The sequence below is a fragment of the Taeniopygia guttata genome, chromosome 14 (genome assembly GCF_048771995.1).
Source record: "Taeniopygia guttata chromosome 14, bTaeGut7.mat, whole genome shotgun sequence".
In the NCBI taxonomy this organism is placed as follows: Eukaryota; Metazoa; Chordata; class Aves; order Passeriformes; family Estrildidae; genus Taeniopygia; species Taeniopygia guttata.
Window position 1 is genome coordinate 7,227,615 of NC_133039.1, and position 19,260 is coordinate 7,246,874.

At 51.4% G+C, this 19,260-nt stretch overlaps 2 protein-coding genes and 1 non-coding gene across 5 annotated transcripts in view; 1 reads left to right on the forward strand and 2 right to left on the reverse strand.

The window, feature by feature from the left end:
- Nucleotides 1-109: 109 nt before the first annotated feature.
- LOC121470738 (uncharacterized) lies at nucleotides 110-2,101 on the reverse strand. Its single transcript, XM_072935793.1, has 3 exons — nucleotides 1,936-2,101; nucleotides 1,239-1,851; nucleotides 110-1,039 (listed from the first exon to the last, which is right to left on the reverse strand). Exons 1-3 carry the CDS (start codon nucleotides 2,099-2,101, stop codon nucleotides 928-930), a joined length of 891 nt encoding a protein of 296 aa, XP_072791894.1. The 3' UTR covers nucleotides 110-927.
- Nucleotides 1,106-1,196, reverse strand: LOC140685124 (small nucleolar RNA SNORD60). The gene has a single exon (XR_012058343.1). It is a non-coding gene; the product is annotated as a small nucleolar RNA SNORD60 (small nucleolar RNA).
- The window catches only part of TRAF7 (TNF receptor associated factor 7), a 29,027-nt gene continuing 11,355 nt past the window's right edge, over nucleotides 1,589-19,260 (forward strand). Inside the window, exons 1-6 of one of the 3 annotated variants that reach the window (XM_012577830.5) lie at nucleotides 1,589-1,725; nucleotides 11,064-11,182; nucleotides 11,385-11,442; nucleotides 12,492-12,583; nucleotides 16,636-16,752; nucleotides 17,978-18,070. In XM_012577830.5, coding sequence (XP_012433284.1) covers nucleotides 11,102-11,182; nucleotides 11,385-11,442; nucleotides 12,492-12,583; nucleotides 16,636-16,752; nucleotides 17,978-18,070 — 441 coding nt within the window. In that variant the 5' untranslated portion in view covers nucleotides 1,589-1,725; nucleotides 11,064-11,101. Of the gene's footprint in view, nucleotides 1,726-4,600; nucleotides 4,718-11,063; nucleotides 11,183-11,384; nucleotides 11,443-12,491; nucleotides 12,584-16,196; nucleotides 16,400-16,635; nucleotides 16,753-17,977; nucleotides 18,071-19,260 lie in introns of those variants that run through there. The other 2 variants (XM_030285072.4, XM_012577831.5) reach the window with 2 other exon arrangements.

Below are 19,260 nucleotides of genomic sequence, written 5' to 3' on the forward strand. Positions count from 1 at the left end.
GGCTGAGCAAAGTGCTGCAAATTTAATGCACTCCAATTACAGCATTTCCAGTCAGTCTGTGGAGGTACATGTCACCCATAAAAATGCTGATAAACAGAAGAAAACCCCAGATTTTTCAAAACTTTATTCACCTGTAAGCTACAATTTTAGCCGAGCATGTCCGGATGCTCTTGGACACTAAGTCACAAAAAGCATCCCTTGTGAACAAAGAAATAACCTTAAAAGCAACAGCCTGTTGCATATTCATATATCCTTCATGGTTATGTATGTATTCTATTTAAAACAAGAACTCTGCCTGTTGTATGTCAACTCTTTCCTTTAATCCCCAAGGCGTCTTTAAGTAGAGCAAGGCCTGAAGAAATTAGCTTCTTCTGATAAGAAAACCATAAATTCCTTTAAAGATTTAGGTTTTCCTCTAAACGAGTATTTCATTACTAAAAAAAAAATACTCTCCCCACAAACATAGTCTCTATTTTAACATTCTGTTGAAACCTAAAACTATATTTAACCCACTACTTAAGAGAATACAGCACAGCTTTCTAACATTACACATGTAATATTAATGGTAATATTTGCGAATTTTAATTATTAATTCATTAATACTCAATGATTAATTCATTAATATTTGCTATAACTTACAAATTAATAAACTTATATTGTTCTATTGCATACATTTACTTTATTCAAGCATGAGTTTCTCGTGATCTTTCTTAGGCCCCTGACCACAGTTTCTTATGATTATTTTTACGATTAAACAGTAATTATATTTAATTACTAACCAATCATCACATCTAACAATTATATAATTTATCATGTATTAGCTACACAGGCGCAGCTCTAGCAAGGTACGAGGCCTACATGCACCCAGGGTATTTTTTCAGGGCCTACTAAGCTTAATTTTCCTTCTAACCCTAAACCCCCATGATTTTAAACCACTTTTACTACCACGAACGTCGCCTTCGAGCGGCCCAGACCGTCGGGGAGTGCCGCGGATGGGGCACGGAGCCTCCGGGACGCCGCCGCCGGTTCCCGCCGAGCCCTGAGGGGAGAAAGCAGCGCGTGAGGGGAGCGAACCGCCCGCCCGCCCCGCCGGGCCGCGGCCCGCGGGCCTCAGCCGGGGCTGCTCAGCAGAGGCTGCGGCCGCCCGCCGCCCTCAGACGAGGTGTCAGAAAGGTTAGTGTGATTCATCACCGGCCCGCCCTCGGTAACAGCCCCAGTAACAGCCGTGCTCCTCTCACCCTCCGTTCCATCCCGTCCTGCGCCTCTTGCTGGAAAGAACGTGCGCGCGCCACGCTACGTCTTTTATGGCCACTGCCACGCCGCTATTGGTCAGCCTGCTGTGGGCACAGCCAATCGCCAGCGGTTGGCGTGACCACCGCCCCACCTCCCGCAGCGCTGATTGGTCGCTGTTCTCCTCTCCACCAATGGCGACGCGCAGCGCAGCGTGGCCCGAGGCGGTAGTTGCCGCCTTCTGATTGGTCACTTCAGCAGGCCGGGCAGAACCAGTAGGAACAGCGGTTGTAGCATGGAGTGACTCTCCGCGGGGCATCTTGGGAGTTGTAGTCCAAGCGGCTCGGCAGAACGGGCAGGAAGCGGCGCACGGGACTACAAGTCCCGAGGAGCGCTGGGCGCGGCAGTTCCGGGCCGGGCGGCGGTGAGGAGCAGGCCCGGGCGCGATGTGCCGGGACCGGGCACCGGCGCTGCGGCCGCCGCCGCCGCTGGGAGGTACGGGCGGGCCGGGGAGAGCCGGGCGGGCCGCGCCGGGCGGCTCCGCCACGGGAGGGGCCGGGCGGAGGAGCCGGCGGAGGCTCCCGGTGCCCGCCGCCCGCTGTGCCCGGGGTACCGGCGGCTCTGTGGGGCGCTCGGAGCAGCTCGAGCATCCTCTGCGCTGTTCCGGCCCCGCTCACCGCCGCCGGTGCGTTCGCTGGGTGTCACCGCGTAGCTGTGGCTTTTTCTGCTCGGTTTGGTCGTTTTGCGCTCCGTTCCGTGCCCGACCGCAGCACGTGTTGCTGCTGCCGGTTCTTTCCTGCCTTCCCGGGCTCTCCGTGGCTGCCGCAGATGTGCAGGTGTGGGTCGGGGCTGTGACCTGCGGGTTGTTCATTGTGCCGTCCTCGCCCCAAACCAGCTCTGGGGCTCTGTCCCCTGCCCTTATGGGTTGTGCATTATGCATTTCCCTTGGGTTCCCCTTCCTTTGGAGCTCTGCTGGGCTCAGAGGCAGCGACAGGGCCGGTGGGTGTTACAGGAGTGGCTCCAGAATTGTCCCAAGAACTGTGACCCAGCAGTTGTCTTTGCCACTTTGGCAACGTTGCTGTGCCTTTGTTTCAATCTCAGCAGTTTCCCCCCCAGCGATGTGTTTCCAGGCTGCACTGAACACTCGGGTTCCTCTTAAACAGCTTTAAAAGCTGCAGCATTTTGGCCTCGAGTGTTTTTGGCTGCTCCTTCCAGCCACAGCAAGGATGGTGGGGCTTGCAGGAGAGGGTTTGGGGGTGAAGGATGGTTCCAGCAAGCCCTTGATGAGTGAAAGTAGTGTGAGATCACAGAATCCCAGAATTGTTTAGGTTGGAAAAAAAATCTCCAAAACCACTCCATCCTGTGCCTGATCACAGCCCAGAGCTCTGAGTGCCACATCCAGGCATTCCTTGGACATCTCCAGGGATGGAGACTCCAAACCTCTTTGGGCAGCCCCTTCCATGAGGAAATTCCTTCTGATATGCAACCTGCACCTCCCCTGGCAAGGGAAATTCCTAAAATCCTGCAGGAAGCTGCAGGAGCGGGTCCTGTCTGCAGTCTGCTGGATTCCCTCCAGGCCCTGGGTCCCCTGTGTGGAGCAGGGAAGGGACAGGCTGAAGCTCCAGCACTGGGTTTGGTTTGTGTGCCGGTGACACTGCCTGAGGAAGGGAACGTTTTACCCTGTGGAAATGGGAAATCTGAGCCACAGTGGTGTTTCCAGGCAGGGGATGCTGATACCTTCATTGCTAACCCTCAGACAGGGGTTTTCATATTGATTTGGCTTAAGGAAGGAAAAAAAAAAAAACCAATCGATGGTTTTGGGGTGGTTTGGTTCCCTGAGCCGGGGGATCCCAGGGTGGCAGCACAGCCCTTGGTGGCCTGGAGCCATGTGTGAACTCCAGGTGGAAGTTTGTGTCCTCTGCCTGCACTCAGCCCTTCCCTTCTCCGGGCTGCAGCAGCCCGAGGTGCTGCTGGAGGTGCTGCTGGAGCCTCGGGGAGCTCTGGGTGGCTGCAGAGCTCCGGGTGCTGCTGCCAGCCCTGCCCTGCCCTGCTCCTGGGCGCTCTGCAGCCTCAGTGGGGTTCAGCCATCGGTCACCCCGAGGGCTGAGCCTTCCCCTGCTGCCTCTGAGCCCTGCTGGCCTGGCTGGGGCATTTCCTGGAGCGTGACTGTGCCTTTCTCACAGGTTATCCCGGCCAAGCCCAGGTGTGGCAGGAGGTGTGCACAGGAGAGAAAATCCTTCCTGGGTTCCAGCGCTCGGCTTACGTGGCCGTGTTCAGTCTCTTGGAGCTCTTCCCTCCCGGTTTTTATTTGCACACACCAGCACGGCCCTGTGCCCGTGGCTTGGATCAGGGGGTGTAGGGACAGCTGGGACAAGGAGGGAGGCAGCTGATTGTCACCCCTCTTTGAGCCCAGCAGGTCCCCCAGGAGCCTAAAGGCAGCAGCACCCCAAATTACCCATTCATGCTGCTCCTGCTTTGCCTCGAGCACAGCTATTGTAAATGCAGGTGAACCCAACGGGAAGAAATGACAATGTCTGACTCAGTTCAGAAGGCTGAATGATTTCTTTATTATAACTGTGCTAAAATACATATAAAATACATTATATAGTATATTATACTATATAAAAGGAGGGTACTAAAACTACATACGACTTTCTCTATCTCTAACACAACTCGTGACCCTCTCTGAGAGTCCAGCCCCAGGCGGGTTGGATTGGCCACCAGGCTCCTCACCAGAACCCAACCAAGCACTCACCCCAGGTAAACAATTCTCCAAACACATTCCACATAGGAAAAACAAGGAGCAGAAATAGAAATTGTTTTTCTCTTTCATTTCTCTCTGTGCACCTCTATGAAAAATCTTGAGAGAGAAATGTGCTTGCCACACACAGCCTTGGAGCTTCAGAGCCACCTTTGAACGAGGTGTCCTGGGGGCTGCTCCTGGGACAGCCCCAGCCCTGGGAGGGGTGTCCTGGCAGGGGGAGTCCCCCACCACCACCACTGGCTGTGTTTCAGCCGAGTCCCGCTCCCCAGCTCTGCCTTTTTGGGTAACTGGGTTTCCCTGGATCGTCTCTCCTTGTCATGCAGAATTCTGAATAGTTTGGGAACTATAAAAGAGGGTGAGAAACTCAAACTCCCCTTAAAGCGAGGGAAGGACTTTTCTGTGTCAGGATCTTTCTCCGATCTGGGGAACAAATCCATGTGTGCTGGGAGAGGGATGTTTTTCCTGCACTGAACTGAACCCGGAGCAGCCGGGGCAAAGCTGGGAGGCAGCGTGGAGATTGGCTGAGCTGTGGGATTTTCCAGCTGGAGTTACATATCGCCCACTGCTCCGCATGCCTTTGTGTTTACATCAGCGGGGAGCGATCCACACACGCACACACGTAGCGGAGGAGGCACTTTGGCCAGGGAGAAGCCTGTCCCCAGCTCAGGAACTGGGCATGGTGGTGGCATCTTGCCGGGCTCTGCCGCTCCAGGATGGCCATGGGTGAGTTTGCTCCAAGGAGAAGTGTTTGCTCCGGGAGGTGCTGGGTGTCAGGCTCTCGGCAGCATTCCCGGGGAAGCTGCTCCCCTTCAGCAGCGAGGGAGGAGCTGTTTTCATCCCTCCTCGGGGAGCAGGAGGTACCTGAGTCCTGCAGCAGCTTGGACGGGGGTACCTGTGACCCCTCCAGCAGCTGCAGCTGTGTTACCCTGATTTTCTGGTCCTTCAGAGTGACCTTGGCAAGGGCACGGACTGCTTGATTGCAGCAACCCAGCAAGAGTGTCCTGAGGTTATTCTGGTGTTTCAGAAGTGGGAAATCCTCACTATTCCTTAGGCAGAGCTGTGAGCACAGAAGACAAGTTTGTAAGGAGAGGCCGTGTCCCCTGGAATTCTGTGTCACCCTGGGGGAGTTTAATCTGTGGTGTTTGGGGTTGTGGGACACTGAGTGGTGCTTCTGTCTCAAAGCTGTCAGCAGATTTGCCCTGGTGGAAGTGTCCACATCTCCTGATTTCTTTTGGAATCAAAGATTTGCTTTTGTTTCTCCCAGGATCACTAATTTGATTGATGAGTGTTGGTGTCTACAGGTGCCTCCTGCTTGTTTTCAGTGGCAAAACCCAAGGGAATGTGCAAAAAAAAGAGCAGGTGACTAGAATGTGCTGGGTTTTTTGTTTTTCTTCTGAAGAAGATGATGTATTTAAGCTGGATCTTTGAAGTGTTCTAGTTGCATCCAGAGGTCAGAGAAGCGTGTGTGTCACGAGGTGTCAAAACTTTGGAGGATGTTGGGGGGAGCAGGGGGTGGAAGTGCTACTTTGTGCTTTTTGAGTCATGGCTATGGGCTCAGGTTTGCTATGACTTTAACCTGGAAGAATCCCATAGTGTGGTGAGGTGGTTGCAGCTCTCCAGAGGATGCAGTGCAGCCAACCATAAGGCAAAGCAGCTGGAAAAGGCCTCAGCCATGGCACAGGAATTGGGGAATAAAGGAGAGAGGAGCTTTGATTGCTTTGGCTCTAGCAGGACTCCAGGGGAGCAGAATCCAGGTGAGACAAACATTGCTCTGGCTTCCTTGGAAGAACAGAAGCCGAATTTCTCCATCCCCCAGGGGTTGTCAGTTGAGCTGCAGGCCCCTCTCTCTGTCAGATTTGCAGCAGGAGAGCAAGAGCAGAGCTGAGGCAGCCCACAGGACCCCGTGGGGTCTTGGCAGCCACTTGTTCTCTGTGTCAGACAGGTCTGAGGAGCACCAGTTGTGGTGTGAGTGGTGAGGGGGACTGCTCTCAGCTTCTGAGGTGTGGTACCTTCCATCAGGATCTGCCTCACACAGAGCTGACTCTTCCCTCCCGAGGAACTGCAGCAGCACTGAGATTTCTGCCTTGGAGTGGGAGGACGTTGTTGGTTTCAGGGCTTGGCTGGGTTTTGTTCTTTTTCCTTCACCAAATCCACAATTGAGCAATGTGATGTTCTCTGTTCTTTGAGGGAGCACGTGGAAGAGCACAAGCTGTGAGAGGCACAGCAAGCAGCTGTGCAGTGGCAGGGCCAACTTTTAAAGCACCTTTTGATTAAGGTCCTTGTGTGGCAGAGCTGTGGATGTGCCTGTTCCTGCCCAGCAGTGACTGAGCAGCTGCTGAGCCCACACAGGACAGTTTCGGTTGCAGGGTCAGAACTGGGCTGCATAACAAAAATGGTTTTGTATGTGGATCCCCCCAGGTTACCTGAAATGGAAATAAAACTTCAAATGTAGCTTTGTGTCATGGAACAGCACTGAATATTGGCATCTGTTCTGACTTCTAATTTAGTTTTATTTTTTCTGGGAAAATTAAGGTGCTTCGTTTCACCAGAGCAATCAGTTTTGATCCAGCTATGGGAACATTTGAAAGCTACAGCTTCAGAGTTTAACATGAAGTATTGCAAATATTCTTCTATCCCATGGCTTCATTATCCTTTAGGAAAAGCACCATATGAAATGCTTTTCCTTTCCGAACTCCATTTATTCAAAGGCATGGCAGTGTTCAAACAGCTGTTGAATGTGCTCTCTCAGTCCTGCAGTCAGTGCAAGCGCTGGTAAAAGTAGCAGCAATTAAAAATATCCTTTTTATTTTTATTGATGACGGCTCAGTACAGTTATGGTCTCACTGTAAGACACTCAGAAAAGCTGGTGTGACTTATAAGAAAAACTTATAAACAGTAAAAAGACTGTTCCAGAGATTCATCAGGTGGAGGTGCCACATCCTGTCAGTAAGGCTGAGCTTCTGTTCATGTTTTATGTCTTTCCTGCACTGACTGACATCTAAGGAGCGTAAGAAATGTCCTGCTGGGTCAGGTGTTTTAGATTTTATCTCCTCTGCAACCTCTTTGTCTCCTTAGTTTTGTGGGGTTTGTCATAAGCTCTCCACCACCAGCTGGTATTGACTGCTGGGAAGTGCTGAGTGTCACCTGCAGAGGCGGTGACTTCACTGCTGCTTCTCCTGCCCATCCTCACTGCTGGCTTTTCCTGCCCCTTTTCACTGCTGGCTTTTCCTGCCCCTTTTCACTGCTGGCTTTTCCTGCCCCTTTTCACTGCTGGCTTTTCCTGCCCCTTTTCACTGCTGGCTTTTCCTGCCCATCTCCACTGCTGGCTTTTCCTGCCCATCTCCACTGCTGGCTTTTCCTGCCCTTCTCCACTGCTGGCTTTTCCTGCCCATCTCCACTGCTGGCTTTTCCTGCCCATCTCAATGTTGGCTTTTCCTGCCCACCTTCACTGCTGGCTTTTCCTGCCCATCCTCACTGCTGGCTTTTCCTGCCCCTTTTCACTGCTGGCTTTTCCTGCCCATCTCAATGTTGGCTTTTCCTGCCCCTCTTCACTGCTGGCTTTTCCTGCCCCTTTTCACTGCTGGCTTTTCCTGCCCCTTTTCAGTGCTGGCTTTTCCTGCCCCTTTTCACTGCTGGCTTTTCCTCCCCTTGGCACCTGCGTGCGCTGCCCTCCTCCCAGGGAGCTGTCGGTGCTTTCGTGGGAGTATTTCCCCAGGAGTGTGCCAATACTCTCAAGGATGCATAACCCTTCTTGTTGTGAGTGCAGTGTTGTAAGAGGAACAGAAGCTCGTGTCTTACGCCATAGATACCCAAGCAGTGAGATAAGGAAGTTCAGGCCAGCCAGAGCAGGATAACCGTGCCTGCCTTGGGACAATTTGCCAGCCCAGTAGTTTCCTTGGGTGTGAGTAACCTCCAAGAGAGGAGGAATTAGCCAGGCCACTGGTCCTGATTTCTCCTCCCAGCTCTGAGGTGCAGTTATGGGGTGCTCTGTGGCTGATCCTGTTGGATCTCCCATCAGCAGTGGGGAGAGGCAGCACTGCTTCCCTCTGCAGCTGCCTCTGCAGCTGCTGCTGGTTGGATTTTTTTCTTGCCTGAATTACTAAAGTAGGATTTTAAGGCTTTTCTTCTCATTGAGTCTCAAAAGCCTCGAGTTGATCCCTGTGATGTGCAAATGCTGAAACCTATCCCTGCCCCCCCTTCACATCTGGTTATGATCAGCTGTAGGATTTACTGAATATTGGGTCCCCACAACTTCCCTTTTCCAGGGGAGATTCCCCCCCCCCCGCCCCCCGCCTTTGTTTACTGTAAAAAACACTGATGTTGCATGTTAAAAAAATTAAATCCAGGCAAGGAGGATGTGATCACAGGCTGGGTTCCCAGCACCAGCCACCCAAGAGGGACACATCCTCCAGGCCTGGGAGCACAGGACAGTGTAGCTGGCAGGGTTCAGATGCCAAGCAAAGGTGCAGAGATCTGGCAGAGATTTTTGCAAGTGCTGTAGGAAGTTGGTATTAATGTTGGCACCATCAGCTCTTTTCTGCCTCCTTTTAAATTCTTTGATATCAGTTGGAAAAGATTCTCGGATGGAAGGGAAGGTGTGAGGAGCTTGTCAGACAATGCTCTGAAGAGGCATCTGCTCTGCAGAAATGCTCCTGTCTGCGGTGGGTGCAGAGGTTTGGGCTGCAATCAGATATTGCTGTGGCAGCTGGGCTTGTGCAGCCTGCCTGATATTCTGCTGGACATTTTTTCCATTGCTCACATTCCTCTGGTCTCTGCTTGCAGCAGACACCAGCAGGCTCCCTGCTGCTGGTGCAGGTACCTTGCTCAGACAAGCTGCAAGCACAGTCAAGCTGACAAGCAGTGAGTGGGAAATCACTGTGTTCCACATTCCCTTCCCCTATTTGGATTTATTGGAGGTTCCAGGCAGGGGTTGAAAGGTCATTTCATGGCTAGAGTGGCTGCAGTCACTGTTTGTGGCACATCTGCTCCAACCTTTAATTATATCAGGACTCCTCACGCTGTCAGTTTACCTCAATTTTTGTTTTCCCTGTCTCTGAGTGTTTCCCATTGCTTGAGTCTCCATCTGTTCCATCTGAAGGTGATGCATACCCTGAAAATGAGAGGGAATGAAGCTGTGCCTGAGTCTCCAGACAGCCCACGATCCTCCATCAGGGTGGGTTTCATCTCTTCCCATCTGGGAATGACTGTTTGCTCTAAACCCCAAGGTTTATGCAAGGTTCCCTTAACCTCAGCAGACATGGCTGATGAAGTGGGAGCAAATCCCTGCTCCTGCCTTGGAGCAGGGCAGGATAAAGGGTGTGTGGGTAGGTGTTGCATTGATTTGTATCCCTGGAAATTTGAATATTTCTCTATTTCCAGCCAATTATGGGAGGAGCAGAGTCCTGAATCCCTTTTCCAGAGGAGAGTGGTGAGCCTGGGTGTACTGCTAGATGTAGGGAACCTGTGGAGAGGGGAATTTTAGGGATGTACATGTTACTGGACATGAGATAATACAGCCTCGAGACAGGAAATCCTGGGAAATGTGGCAGTTGGTGTCATCACTCATGGAAGTACTTGCTGTGCTTAATTTATGAGCACTGCATCATCTGGAGACCTCAGCTGTGGACCTCTCACCTTCAGCCTTTGTAGCTGAAGAGGGGAATCGTCAGGCTTGTGCACAAGGGGGGAAATTTTGCTGGGAGGAAGCCGAGAGCTCCAGTGGCTCATCCAAGGCTGCCAGAGGGAGAGAGGCTGAGTCAGTGGGGCTCAGATCTCCTGGGGCCAGTGGCCCAAACCCTTTGTCTGCCTTCTCCCACCCTCCCTCTGCTCTCTGTGCCCTCAGGAGCACAGACAGGAGTAAAAGGATCCAGTGGCCAAAGCCAAACCTGTGGCTTGCTGGAGCCCAGCTTTAAACTCTGTAGGTCTCCCTGCTGCTGCAGCACAACTCTGCTTCATTCCTGCTGCTTTTGAGACAGCTCCAGACTCTGTGCTCAGCATCTCCTCAGGGATCTGGCATTTGGAAGCAGCCAGGACAGTGCTGTCACGTGTGTGGAAAACATTATCCAGATCCCTGGTTTTTCAGATGGTTTTGGGTTTGGTTTTGGGGTTTCCGTTTGTTTGGTTTTTCTTTGGATTTTTTTTTTTTTAAATAATTTTTGAGCATAGTTGTTTCTGAGAGTTTAGACCTGAGCTTGCTCAGGATTGTAAGAGGAACAGAATTCAGGATTCTGCCATTCCTGGCTGCCTGCTAGCTGTTGGGTCCAGAGCTACAGGGAGCACTGAAGTGCTGTGTCAGGCTCTGAGCAGAGCTTGGCCCAGTGTCACTTTTGCAGTGTTCAAAATGCATGTGCAGGGTGTGCCAGGGCTCTCCAGGGAGGTGGGAATCCCTGCCCAAATCCCAGGTCACAGCTGCCTGCTGGGATCCTGTCTCTCTCTGAACCTCAGTTTCCCTTTCTGTAAAGTGGAGAAATCACCGTGGTGTTTTTATAAAGAGGTTGAAGATTTAGAACTTGTCACTCCCAGGTAAGAGAAAACCAATTGCTAGAAACACCTGAGACACTTCACATCCCCAGTGCCAGGCTGAGCTTTGTTCTCCCTGAGGGAGACTCCTGCCTGAGCCAGGAGCACCTCTGTGTGACAGCAGAGTAACTGCAGCTCCTTCCTGAGGGTGTCCTGGCTCTGAAGGAGGCTGAGAGCATCTTGTCAGATTTGCTGGGACAGCAGCATAATTGTGCCTTGAAGCAGTGTCAGGTTTCAGCAGAGGTTAAAGAAAGCAGATTCCATGTGTTTCTGCAGATTATTGTTGTGGAATTCTTGACTTTGCAAACTTGAGCCTAATGAACTGGTGGAGGGGGAGAAATGAGACTCTTATTAAGAGATAATCATATACTTAAAAAATGCTGACCCATGAATGATGTGAAGGAATCTTTGTCCTTGCCTCTTGCTTCTGAAAATCCAGGTTTGTTTGAGTTTAGGTAAACACTTGGGCTTTGTGCTGCAGGAGAGTGTTCTCTGAGCCCAGGGAAATACCCACAAGGAGCCTAACTCCCTTTGTGTCCTTCTCCCACAGAGCAAGCTTCCCATGACTAACAGATGCTGGCCTAGATTATGAGCTCAAACAAGAACGGTCGCTACAATCGTTTCCCCAGTGGCACCACAAACGTCCCAACTTCTGAGAACACTAACGGGGTAAGGCCACTGCTGCTGCACAGGCAGGGGACAGGGCTGCTTCCTGGGCTCTCATCCTTTCTTTTGAAACAGGCTGTTTTCTAGCCACTTAAAATCTCACTATTCACAGATGAAAGCTGGGAATGTGTATGCAGTATTTCAGCAGCTCAGGCAAAGTCTGAAGGCTTTAAATGCCCTGACATTAATGTTTTCGATATTTCAGACAAGAATGGAAACAACTTTTGGACCAGCCTTCTCTGCTGTGACCACCATCACAAAGGGTGGGTATTTCATGTGTACTGTGTGTGATCCCAGCGTGGTTGTTGTCCTTTTCCAGATCATAAAGCTGTTGGGAGAATCTCTCTGGTCATTAACCAGGTGTTGAGGGGCTGGGTTTGGTGTTGTGCAGCCCAAGTGTCCTGACAGGATGGAAGTGAGCAGGCACGGGAATTTTCTCTCCTCAGGCAGACTGAGCAGTACCCCTGGGAAGCCCTTGCTAAAAACAGAGTAGTACAACAGGGTTTGATGCTGAGCTCAGCACCAAATCTTATTGATACCTGTAACAATCATCAGCAATGCTGAAAATTTCCATCTTCCCTCTGTGCCTGACTGTGAGTCACTCTGGAGATTTGGTAGAACCCCGTGGCCATTTTTAGCTCAGAGAGGAGGGGATGCAAATGTCCCTGCTCATTTACAATTCCTGTGCCTTGTTCCTGAAAGCTCAGCAGGTGAGGGGGGCTGAGCTCTGGCACGTGGGGTGAATGTAGGAAGAGGCCTGGTTTCATTTTGGGATACAAATATCCTTCCTTTAATAGAAACAAAAAGACTTGACACTGATTTTGATAAGGATATGAACATCTGCCCGAGAAAAATGTTTGGATTACATTTGTCCTGGACTCTGGATGGTTTTGGACTCCCAAATATTTACATTTAGACTTTTATACGTATAAGAGTCAGTTACATGATCTCTATACAAATATTTCATATTTAATTTAGCATGGCTCCCCTGTGCCTCAGGGATATCCAGACCTCCCTGGAACCAGGCAATTTTTACTGGTGACTGAGATATGTGGGAGTATAAAGTTTCCTTTTAATAGTATTTTTAAGCTGTGGATCTGACAGGATATTACCTGTGCTCTTTTCTGGGCAAGCTCTCAGAGATCAGCGTCGTTCTACCTGTGCTGATACATCCAGTCATGAACCAGCATTGGAGAATCCCTAGACTTTTCCTTTTCTAAGGAACACTTACAGCTACAGAGTCTGTCCCATAGCTTGGCAGTGTTTCTGAGGAGCCTAAATGCTTGTTTTTCTTTTTTAATTCCCTGTAAAGCTGACGGGACCAATACTTTCAAGCAGCACCGTCGGACCCCGTCCTCCTCCAGCACCCTCACCTACTCGCCACGGGATGAGGATGATGGCATGGTAGGTGTTGTCAGGACCCTCCTGACTGGCTTAGCAGATCAGAAGTGAAATGAGAGGTGTCTGGAGCTCCTCTGGACTCCTCTGCCTCCCTCATCATTCTCTGTGTAACGTGTGCCCCAGAGGCAGGCTCAGCTCAGCATTGCTGGTGCCGTGGGGAAGCAGCTCATGCTCACCTGGGGCTGCAGGCTGGAGCTGCTGCTGCTGCTTTTCACACTGCTGGAGATCCAAAGCCTGGGAACTACAAATCCCAGAGCCTCCCTGGGAGGGAGTACCTGGCTCCTGGGACAGCAGGGAGCTCGGGAGGAAGCAGCCCCTGCCAGGGATGTCTGGGCTGAGGCTGGGGCCAGGCACTCTCCATGCTGGATGGATCCCAGCTGGCTCTGCAGTTATGGCCATAGAACCCATTCCTATTCCCACCTCCAGATGGGGCCTCTGACCACAGGGAGCGGGTTTGAAACCTGCAGGTTGGGACGTTGGACACTACAGGCTGTGCTGGGCTTCCCACACAAACCATTCCTGTGTCTTCCAATATCTTGGTGGTAAAGCAGTTCCCAGTTTCGTATCCAGCTTTCTCACTCACTCCTGAGTAAGTTCTTTTTGGGTAATTTATTAATTCAACAGTCTTCAGGGTTAGCTGCTTGGAGAGAAATTAAATTAGCTAAATCAATTAAATCAAGAACAGCAACAGCAAAGCAAACATTGATGAAAGGATGTACAGCTCTGAGGCTGGACCTTCTCTTGTCCCTGGTGCTCCAGCCACATCTCACAACCACAAGCTCTGTTCAGATCTAAACATGTTAGTAACAAACTTCAAATTAAGTATTTGTAGACATAGTCAGGTTACAAGACCCAATTTCCAAGGCAGGCATAAATGGATCATTGCTGCTGGAGTTAGAGACTGGGGTCAGCAACAGTGTGGAGCTGCAGCACTTCTTAAAATAAATTTGACACCAGATTGCAAAGAATTTTATTGTCAGCATCCTATAAAGTTCCTTCTGTTGCTCAGAGATCTTGCTGTGTTTTATGTGAGCCCATGGGGGTTTTGTTTGTTGTTGGTCTTTTTTCTCACAAGTCCTTTGAAAATTTGCCTGGTGTCCTTGGCAAGAGCAGCTCTCCATCCCACTGCTGACCCCACGAGCTGGGCCAGTGATTCAGACCCCCCCTGGCTGTCAGCACAGACCCTCTGGGCTGAATGCTGAGCTCACAGTGCCCTTTTCACAAGCTGGGCAGTTCTCACAGGGCAGAGGGGAGGATTTTTCCAGAGGAGGGGATTCTGTGAATATTTCATTTAGCCAGGTCTGATAAAGAAACTCCCTGACTCCTTTGAAAACTCCACTGGCACAAACTGGGCTGTGCAGCCAAGAATGGGGGAGAGCTCTGCTGGCAGCCAGCTTCAATCCTCTTGGACAGTCTCAGCCCACTTCCCCTGGAGTGAAAAATATTCTTTAGCAAAAATAGTGAGAGGATTAATGAGTGGTTCAGGAAGCAGGAAGGTGCTGACAAACCAGAACCGCCTCGGTCCTGCTCTGCCTGCTGCTCCAGGCAGACTCACTAACCCTCTTAGGAAGCTTCATTTGCTTTGTCAAGAAATAATCTGGGATTTCCCTTCCTCATCACTGAGTTTTCCCTCCTCCAGAAGCTGCCAAGGGTTTCTCAGCCATCAGAGAGACAGCTGGAGACCAGTCAGAGCCCTCCTGTGACCTCCACCACCCCTTTTTCGTTCCTTGTAAAGCTGCTGTTAATGAAACAAAAGCAGAGCAGTGTGCTCTGTGTGCAGGGCAGGGATTGCTGAGTGGCTGGCACTGTCCTGCCTGGACACAGTGCCACAGGTTCCCACCTTGCTGTGCCTGCATGGAGCTGGAACCAGGGCTCTGCTGGAGCCTCCAGCTGAAGGCTGCTCCTGTCACTGAGGTGGTGGGAGCTGCAGGTAAAGATTGCAGCTGAATATTGGAACAATTGGATACCATGGATGGAGGCTGCCTGCCTGTCCAAAGTCTGTTGTTTACAGGGAGCTTCACCTCTGAGCCACAGGCTGGATTGAATTGCCAGCAAAAAAAACTCAATCTTCCATCAGATGTTTGAGTGCTCCATCCTTGGGCTGTTGGAAGGTGTGCCTGATGTTTAGTGCAGAAATGAGGTCTCTCGAGTTTTATCCTTGTTTGCTTGGCAAAACCAAGGCTGCAGATACCCAGAGGGTCTGGAACTGCCAGCACACCCTCTGCCATTCTGTGTTGTCCCCACAGCCTGGGAGGAGTGAGGGATCAGCCCATCCCCTTCTCTGCTGTGCAGTTAACACCAGCATTATCCAAACCAGGACACAGGGAGCTGAGCCCAGAGTCTTACACAAACCTTCTGTGTCTCACACCCCTGCCTGCTAGGAAAGCTGCAGTCCCCTTCTCTGTTGATGATCCTCACTGGATGCTGCTGGTGACAAATCTGCCTCCCTGCAGGGCCTGCCTTTGCTGCCCTCACCCCCTGTCACCTCCAGAGTGGGAACTGTGCACAGTCATTCTGCTTATTTTAATAATTTCTGCTACCAGTGGAGGAAAATAATAAAATGAATGGCTTCACATAAATTGGATTTACCTCATTATAACCATTCCTCCTTAAGGTTTATGTATTTAGTCAATAAATATGCTGTCTTTAAAGGAAAGACATTTATGCTTTGGCTTCTAAGCAGATGCAGCATTTCTGAGTTCCTCGGAGCCCAGGATCACAAAAATGAAGCAGCAGAGCAGTGTGAGGAACCAGCAGGATCCTGGTCTGCTGCTCTTCTGCAGCCCAGCCAGGCTGCACGGGGACTGCAGCGTGCTTTGTCTCTGGGGAGGGCAGCAGCCTCTGAACCTCATCTTGCAGCTCTCATTGCTGCATTTCCTGCTGGCCCCACTGCCCTCCTGCATTGCCTTTGTCTGGCCTTGGCTCTGATGTCACCCACTTTCACCCAGGGCAGGCACACAGAATGCAGCTCCCGAGGCTCAGATGGAGCACGAGGAAAAGTGTTTTTCCCACAAGGTGCAGGACAGGAACTCAGCAGAGTCTGGTCCGTGCAGCTTTCCCTGGTCCCTGAGCAGTGCCAGGCCTGGCCAGGGCCAGGGAGAGTCCCTTTTGCAGTCAGGGATCTCCAGAGCTCCTTCCAGCCACCACTCCTCTGGGCTGGAGACTGACAGAGGCTACAGCCAAGCCTTGGAGAGTGTGACACGTGCAGATTCTCATCCATCGTGCCTTGTCTGAAGCGTCTGAAGCTTCTGGCTTCATTCTTCCATTTCTTTGTCCATTTGCTCATTGAAGACCTTTATTCTGCTCTCTTCACCTTTTGCACTCCATCAGCAGCATCTCTTCCAGAGTAACCCTGCAGTGGCTGCGCTCGCAGCTGCACTGGATCCTCAGATCCAGTCTCCCCATGGTCTGCAGTCTCCAGTGGCACTTTGACACTGAGTGGCACCTTGGCTACGTGCTGGTGGTTGATGTTCCCCCCCCGGAGACGTGCTGCTGGTTAATATTCCAGCATGGCACTCCCCCCAAGCCAATCCCAAGGCCGCCGCAGGCAGAGGATCTCTGGATTGGTGCGCGCCGCGTCCGCTCCGCTCTCCCCTCCCGAGCAGGAAGCGGCAGAGCCGGGCTCACAGAGAATTCAATAGAAGGAAGTCTCCACACTTACGCAAAGAAATTTGGCAGAAGTTAGATAGTGAGTGCAACAACAAGTGCTGCTGCAGAGATTAGAGACATTGCAGGAGCTGGAGCAGTCTCTAGGGGAGATTTACGGAGCTTTCCATGAAGGATTAATTCTTCCAGACCGTTGCTTTGCGGGTGTGCACGGTAAGTGTGCAGGGAATGCACCTTGGAGAAGGTGATGTGCTTGGAATTTCGATGTCAGCCTGGCTTAGGGAGTGAAACCCGAGTGATTCCTGTCTCTGGGCACAGTGCAGGGAAGGGCACGCAGCAGCAGGGCCACTCAGAGCAGCTGAATGTTGTGGAGGGGAAAGCTGAACTTGAAGGCTGTGCCTGGAGTTTGGGAATTACCTGCACTGACCAGAGCTGCTCTGTGTCCGCAGCCTCCGATCAGCACCCCGCGCCGCTCCGACTCCGCTATCTCCGTCCGCTCCTTGCACTCCGAGTCCAACATGTCCTTGCGCTCCACGTTCTCACTCCATGAGGAAGAGGAGGAGCCAGTAGGTATTTGGGATTGTCTGAAGGAGCAGGATTAGGAAGCTCAGTGTCAAAAGAGTAACTTAGTTGACTGTCGTGAGTACACGGAGCTCTGAGGGGCAGATTTTGTGCGGTGCCTGGCTCAGACTCCTGCTTTTAACTTTGATTCCACCACTGACTTTGCATCCTCGTGTACCATTTCCCTGCCTGGAATGCGAGGACAATGGTGAGGCTTTTCTGCTTCCCAGAAAAACTGTAAGTCTGTGCAAAGTCCTGTGTGAGTCCTGCAGCAGAGCAGGGCGGGTTGCAAGGCTCAGGCTGGTAGTCTGGCCCCAGGCAGCAAAAAAATACAATTCCCCATGGATTTGGAGCCCCATCCCCATTCAGGGCTGCATGGCACCCCACAGACTAAATGTAAGCCCCAGGAGGGTGCAAGGAATTGTCTACATGGTAGGGGAGGATACTTTTAAACTGAGCTTAGCTTGTGACCCAGTAACCAGCCCCAAACTGGATGAATAATAGGTCAGGCGGCGTTCTGCCACTGATCTGGGATAACTGTTTAATATTTGGGAACCCAGGGGGCCATGTTTGCATTTCTGAGAGCAGCACAGGATGAAAAGACAGAGGGAACTGCAGAGATTGATTGGAAATGCTCTGAAATGTGAGCATGGAGAGCCGTGGTGCTCTGGGAGGATGTGTTTGGAGCCCTGTGCTGGCTGTCCTAGTTGGTTAACAAAACTGGAGAGATGGGCCCACTGCAGCAGAAATAATGTTGTTTCTGATTCCTGAGGAGTGAAGGAGCCCTTCCTTGAGAATGCTTCAGAAACACAAGCGTGCAGGCTGCTTTAAAGTTGCTCTTAAGCTCAGGCTTAGCACAATTTTGACAACTCTGTGCTCAGGCCAGCCAAGGACAAAGTCCCAGCCAGTGCAGCTCATGCAGTTCTAGTGACTGAATCACTGGCAAAGAAGCTGGTCTGTGCAGTTTGCTGTCAAGTGCTGATCCTGCCAGATGCTGGTGGCCCCTAGTTTGTGATGAGCTGAGGGTCTCCAGCCATTCCCAAGTTCATTCTTCTCCTACTGGAGCTCAGCAGATCCAGGCAGAATTTTACACTGATGTAATAAAACCCTCAGTGTGCCCCAGGCTCCCTGAGGCTCACCACTGAGGGATTGTGTTATTCCTTCTGCAGAGCTGCAGGCTCTTGGTTTGGACTAATGCACGCTGTGTGTGTCCCTCTGTGTGCCCTGCAGGAGCCCCTGGTGTTTGCAGAGCAGCCGTCCGTGAAGCTGTGCTGCCAGCTGTGCTGCAGTGTGTTTAAGGATCCCGTCATCACAACCTGTGGGGTAAGGCATGGCTCTCCCAAACATCCTGTGTGAGCCACACTCAAGCCTGGGCTGTCCCCTTTGTCTCTCCCTGGGGGCTGTCAAGCAAAATTAGGGCTTGCTTAAAGTGAGATGGCTTTTCCCAGGAGAGGTGTACTATCAGCCACCTCATCCTGGCCACGTTCAGTCTCCTTGCTGTGGCTTCCATAAGGTTGAAAACTCCTCCTGAAGGGCTCTGCAGGAGCTCCTGGGCACCCCAGGAATGGCAGTGCTTCTGTTGTGAAGGAAATGTTGCTTATAAAACAAGAATGGCTTGAAGCTTCATTTAGTTAATGCTTGCAAAGGGATTTGAGATCCTTAAATGAAAGGCACGAGGTATTATGAATATTCTTCTGGATTCCATTTTCCTGGGATTTAATAGAGGCTGTATATTATTCCTGTACTACTTGTGAAGAAAGATGGCTTTGAGATGGCTCTAATGCTTCTGATGTTATCTGATCACCAGGATGGGGCTGTAGCAACAGCAGCAGAGCTCAGGATTGTTTATTGCAGTGAGGGTGCTATTCCCCAAAAGTGCTGGAAGCTGCTGCAGTTTGGCTGCACCATTCCAGTAAGCAGTTCTGCCCAGAGACACTGAGATTTACTGGTTAATGTGGAAAAAAGCCCACTGCAGGAAGCAGCCTGGCTTCATCTGCAGTCCTGCTCTGGCAGCTCTGGAGGGAGCTCAGTGCAGCTGTGCCGGGCAGGAAAAGGCCATGGGAGCAGGGCAGCAGATAACAGCTCCAGAGGGGGACTCGCAGCCTTGCCAAGAGCTGGCTCTGTGGCCAGGGAACGTGGCTGAGCAGGCTCCAGGGAATGCACGGGGCAGGATCAGGATCATGAATGCTGCAGCCTGTGTGTTCATCAGCGTGTTAGACTCTGTTTGCTGCTTCGTCAAGTTAAACTGTCAGAACGGAGAGGGGAGCTATTTAAAGTGCTCAAATTTACAGAGCATTTAATGGGTTATAAACCAGCTGTTCCCTCTGCCTGGCAGCAGGACAGGGCAGCTTCTGCTGCCATGAGAGGGCTGCAGAGGGATGGATGTGATGGGCTGACTGGGCAAGGACAGGGACAGGCCAGGCTTCCCCTTCCCCCGAGGGCTTCTCAGGGCAGTGAGAGGGATGACATGGGCTACGGTGGAGGGTGAAGTAAAGAAACCCTATGCAGATGTG

Bases quoted from the DNA above. Each gene is read 5' to 3' on its own strand.
- LOC121470738 (XM_072935793.1), bottom strand. From the start codon at position 2,101: ATGAACAACCCGCAGGTCACAGCCCCGACCCACACCTGCACATCTGCG. The intron at 1,852-1,935 runs GTGACACCCAGC...AGCGCCCCACAG, and splicing joins GAAAAAGCCACAGCTACGCG to AGCCGCCGGTACCCCGGGCA. The intron at 1,040-1,238 runs GTGAGAGGAGCA...TTCTCCCCTCAG, and splicing joins AGGACGGGATGGAACGGAGG to GGCTCGGCGGGAACCGGCGG.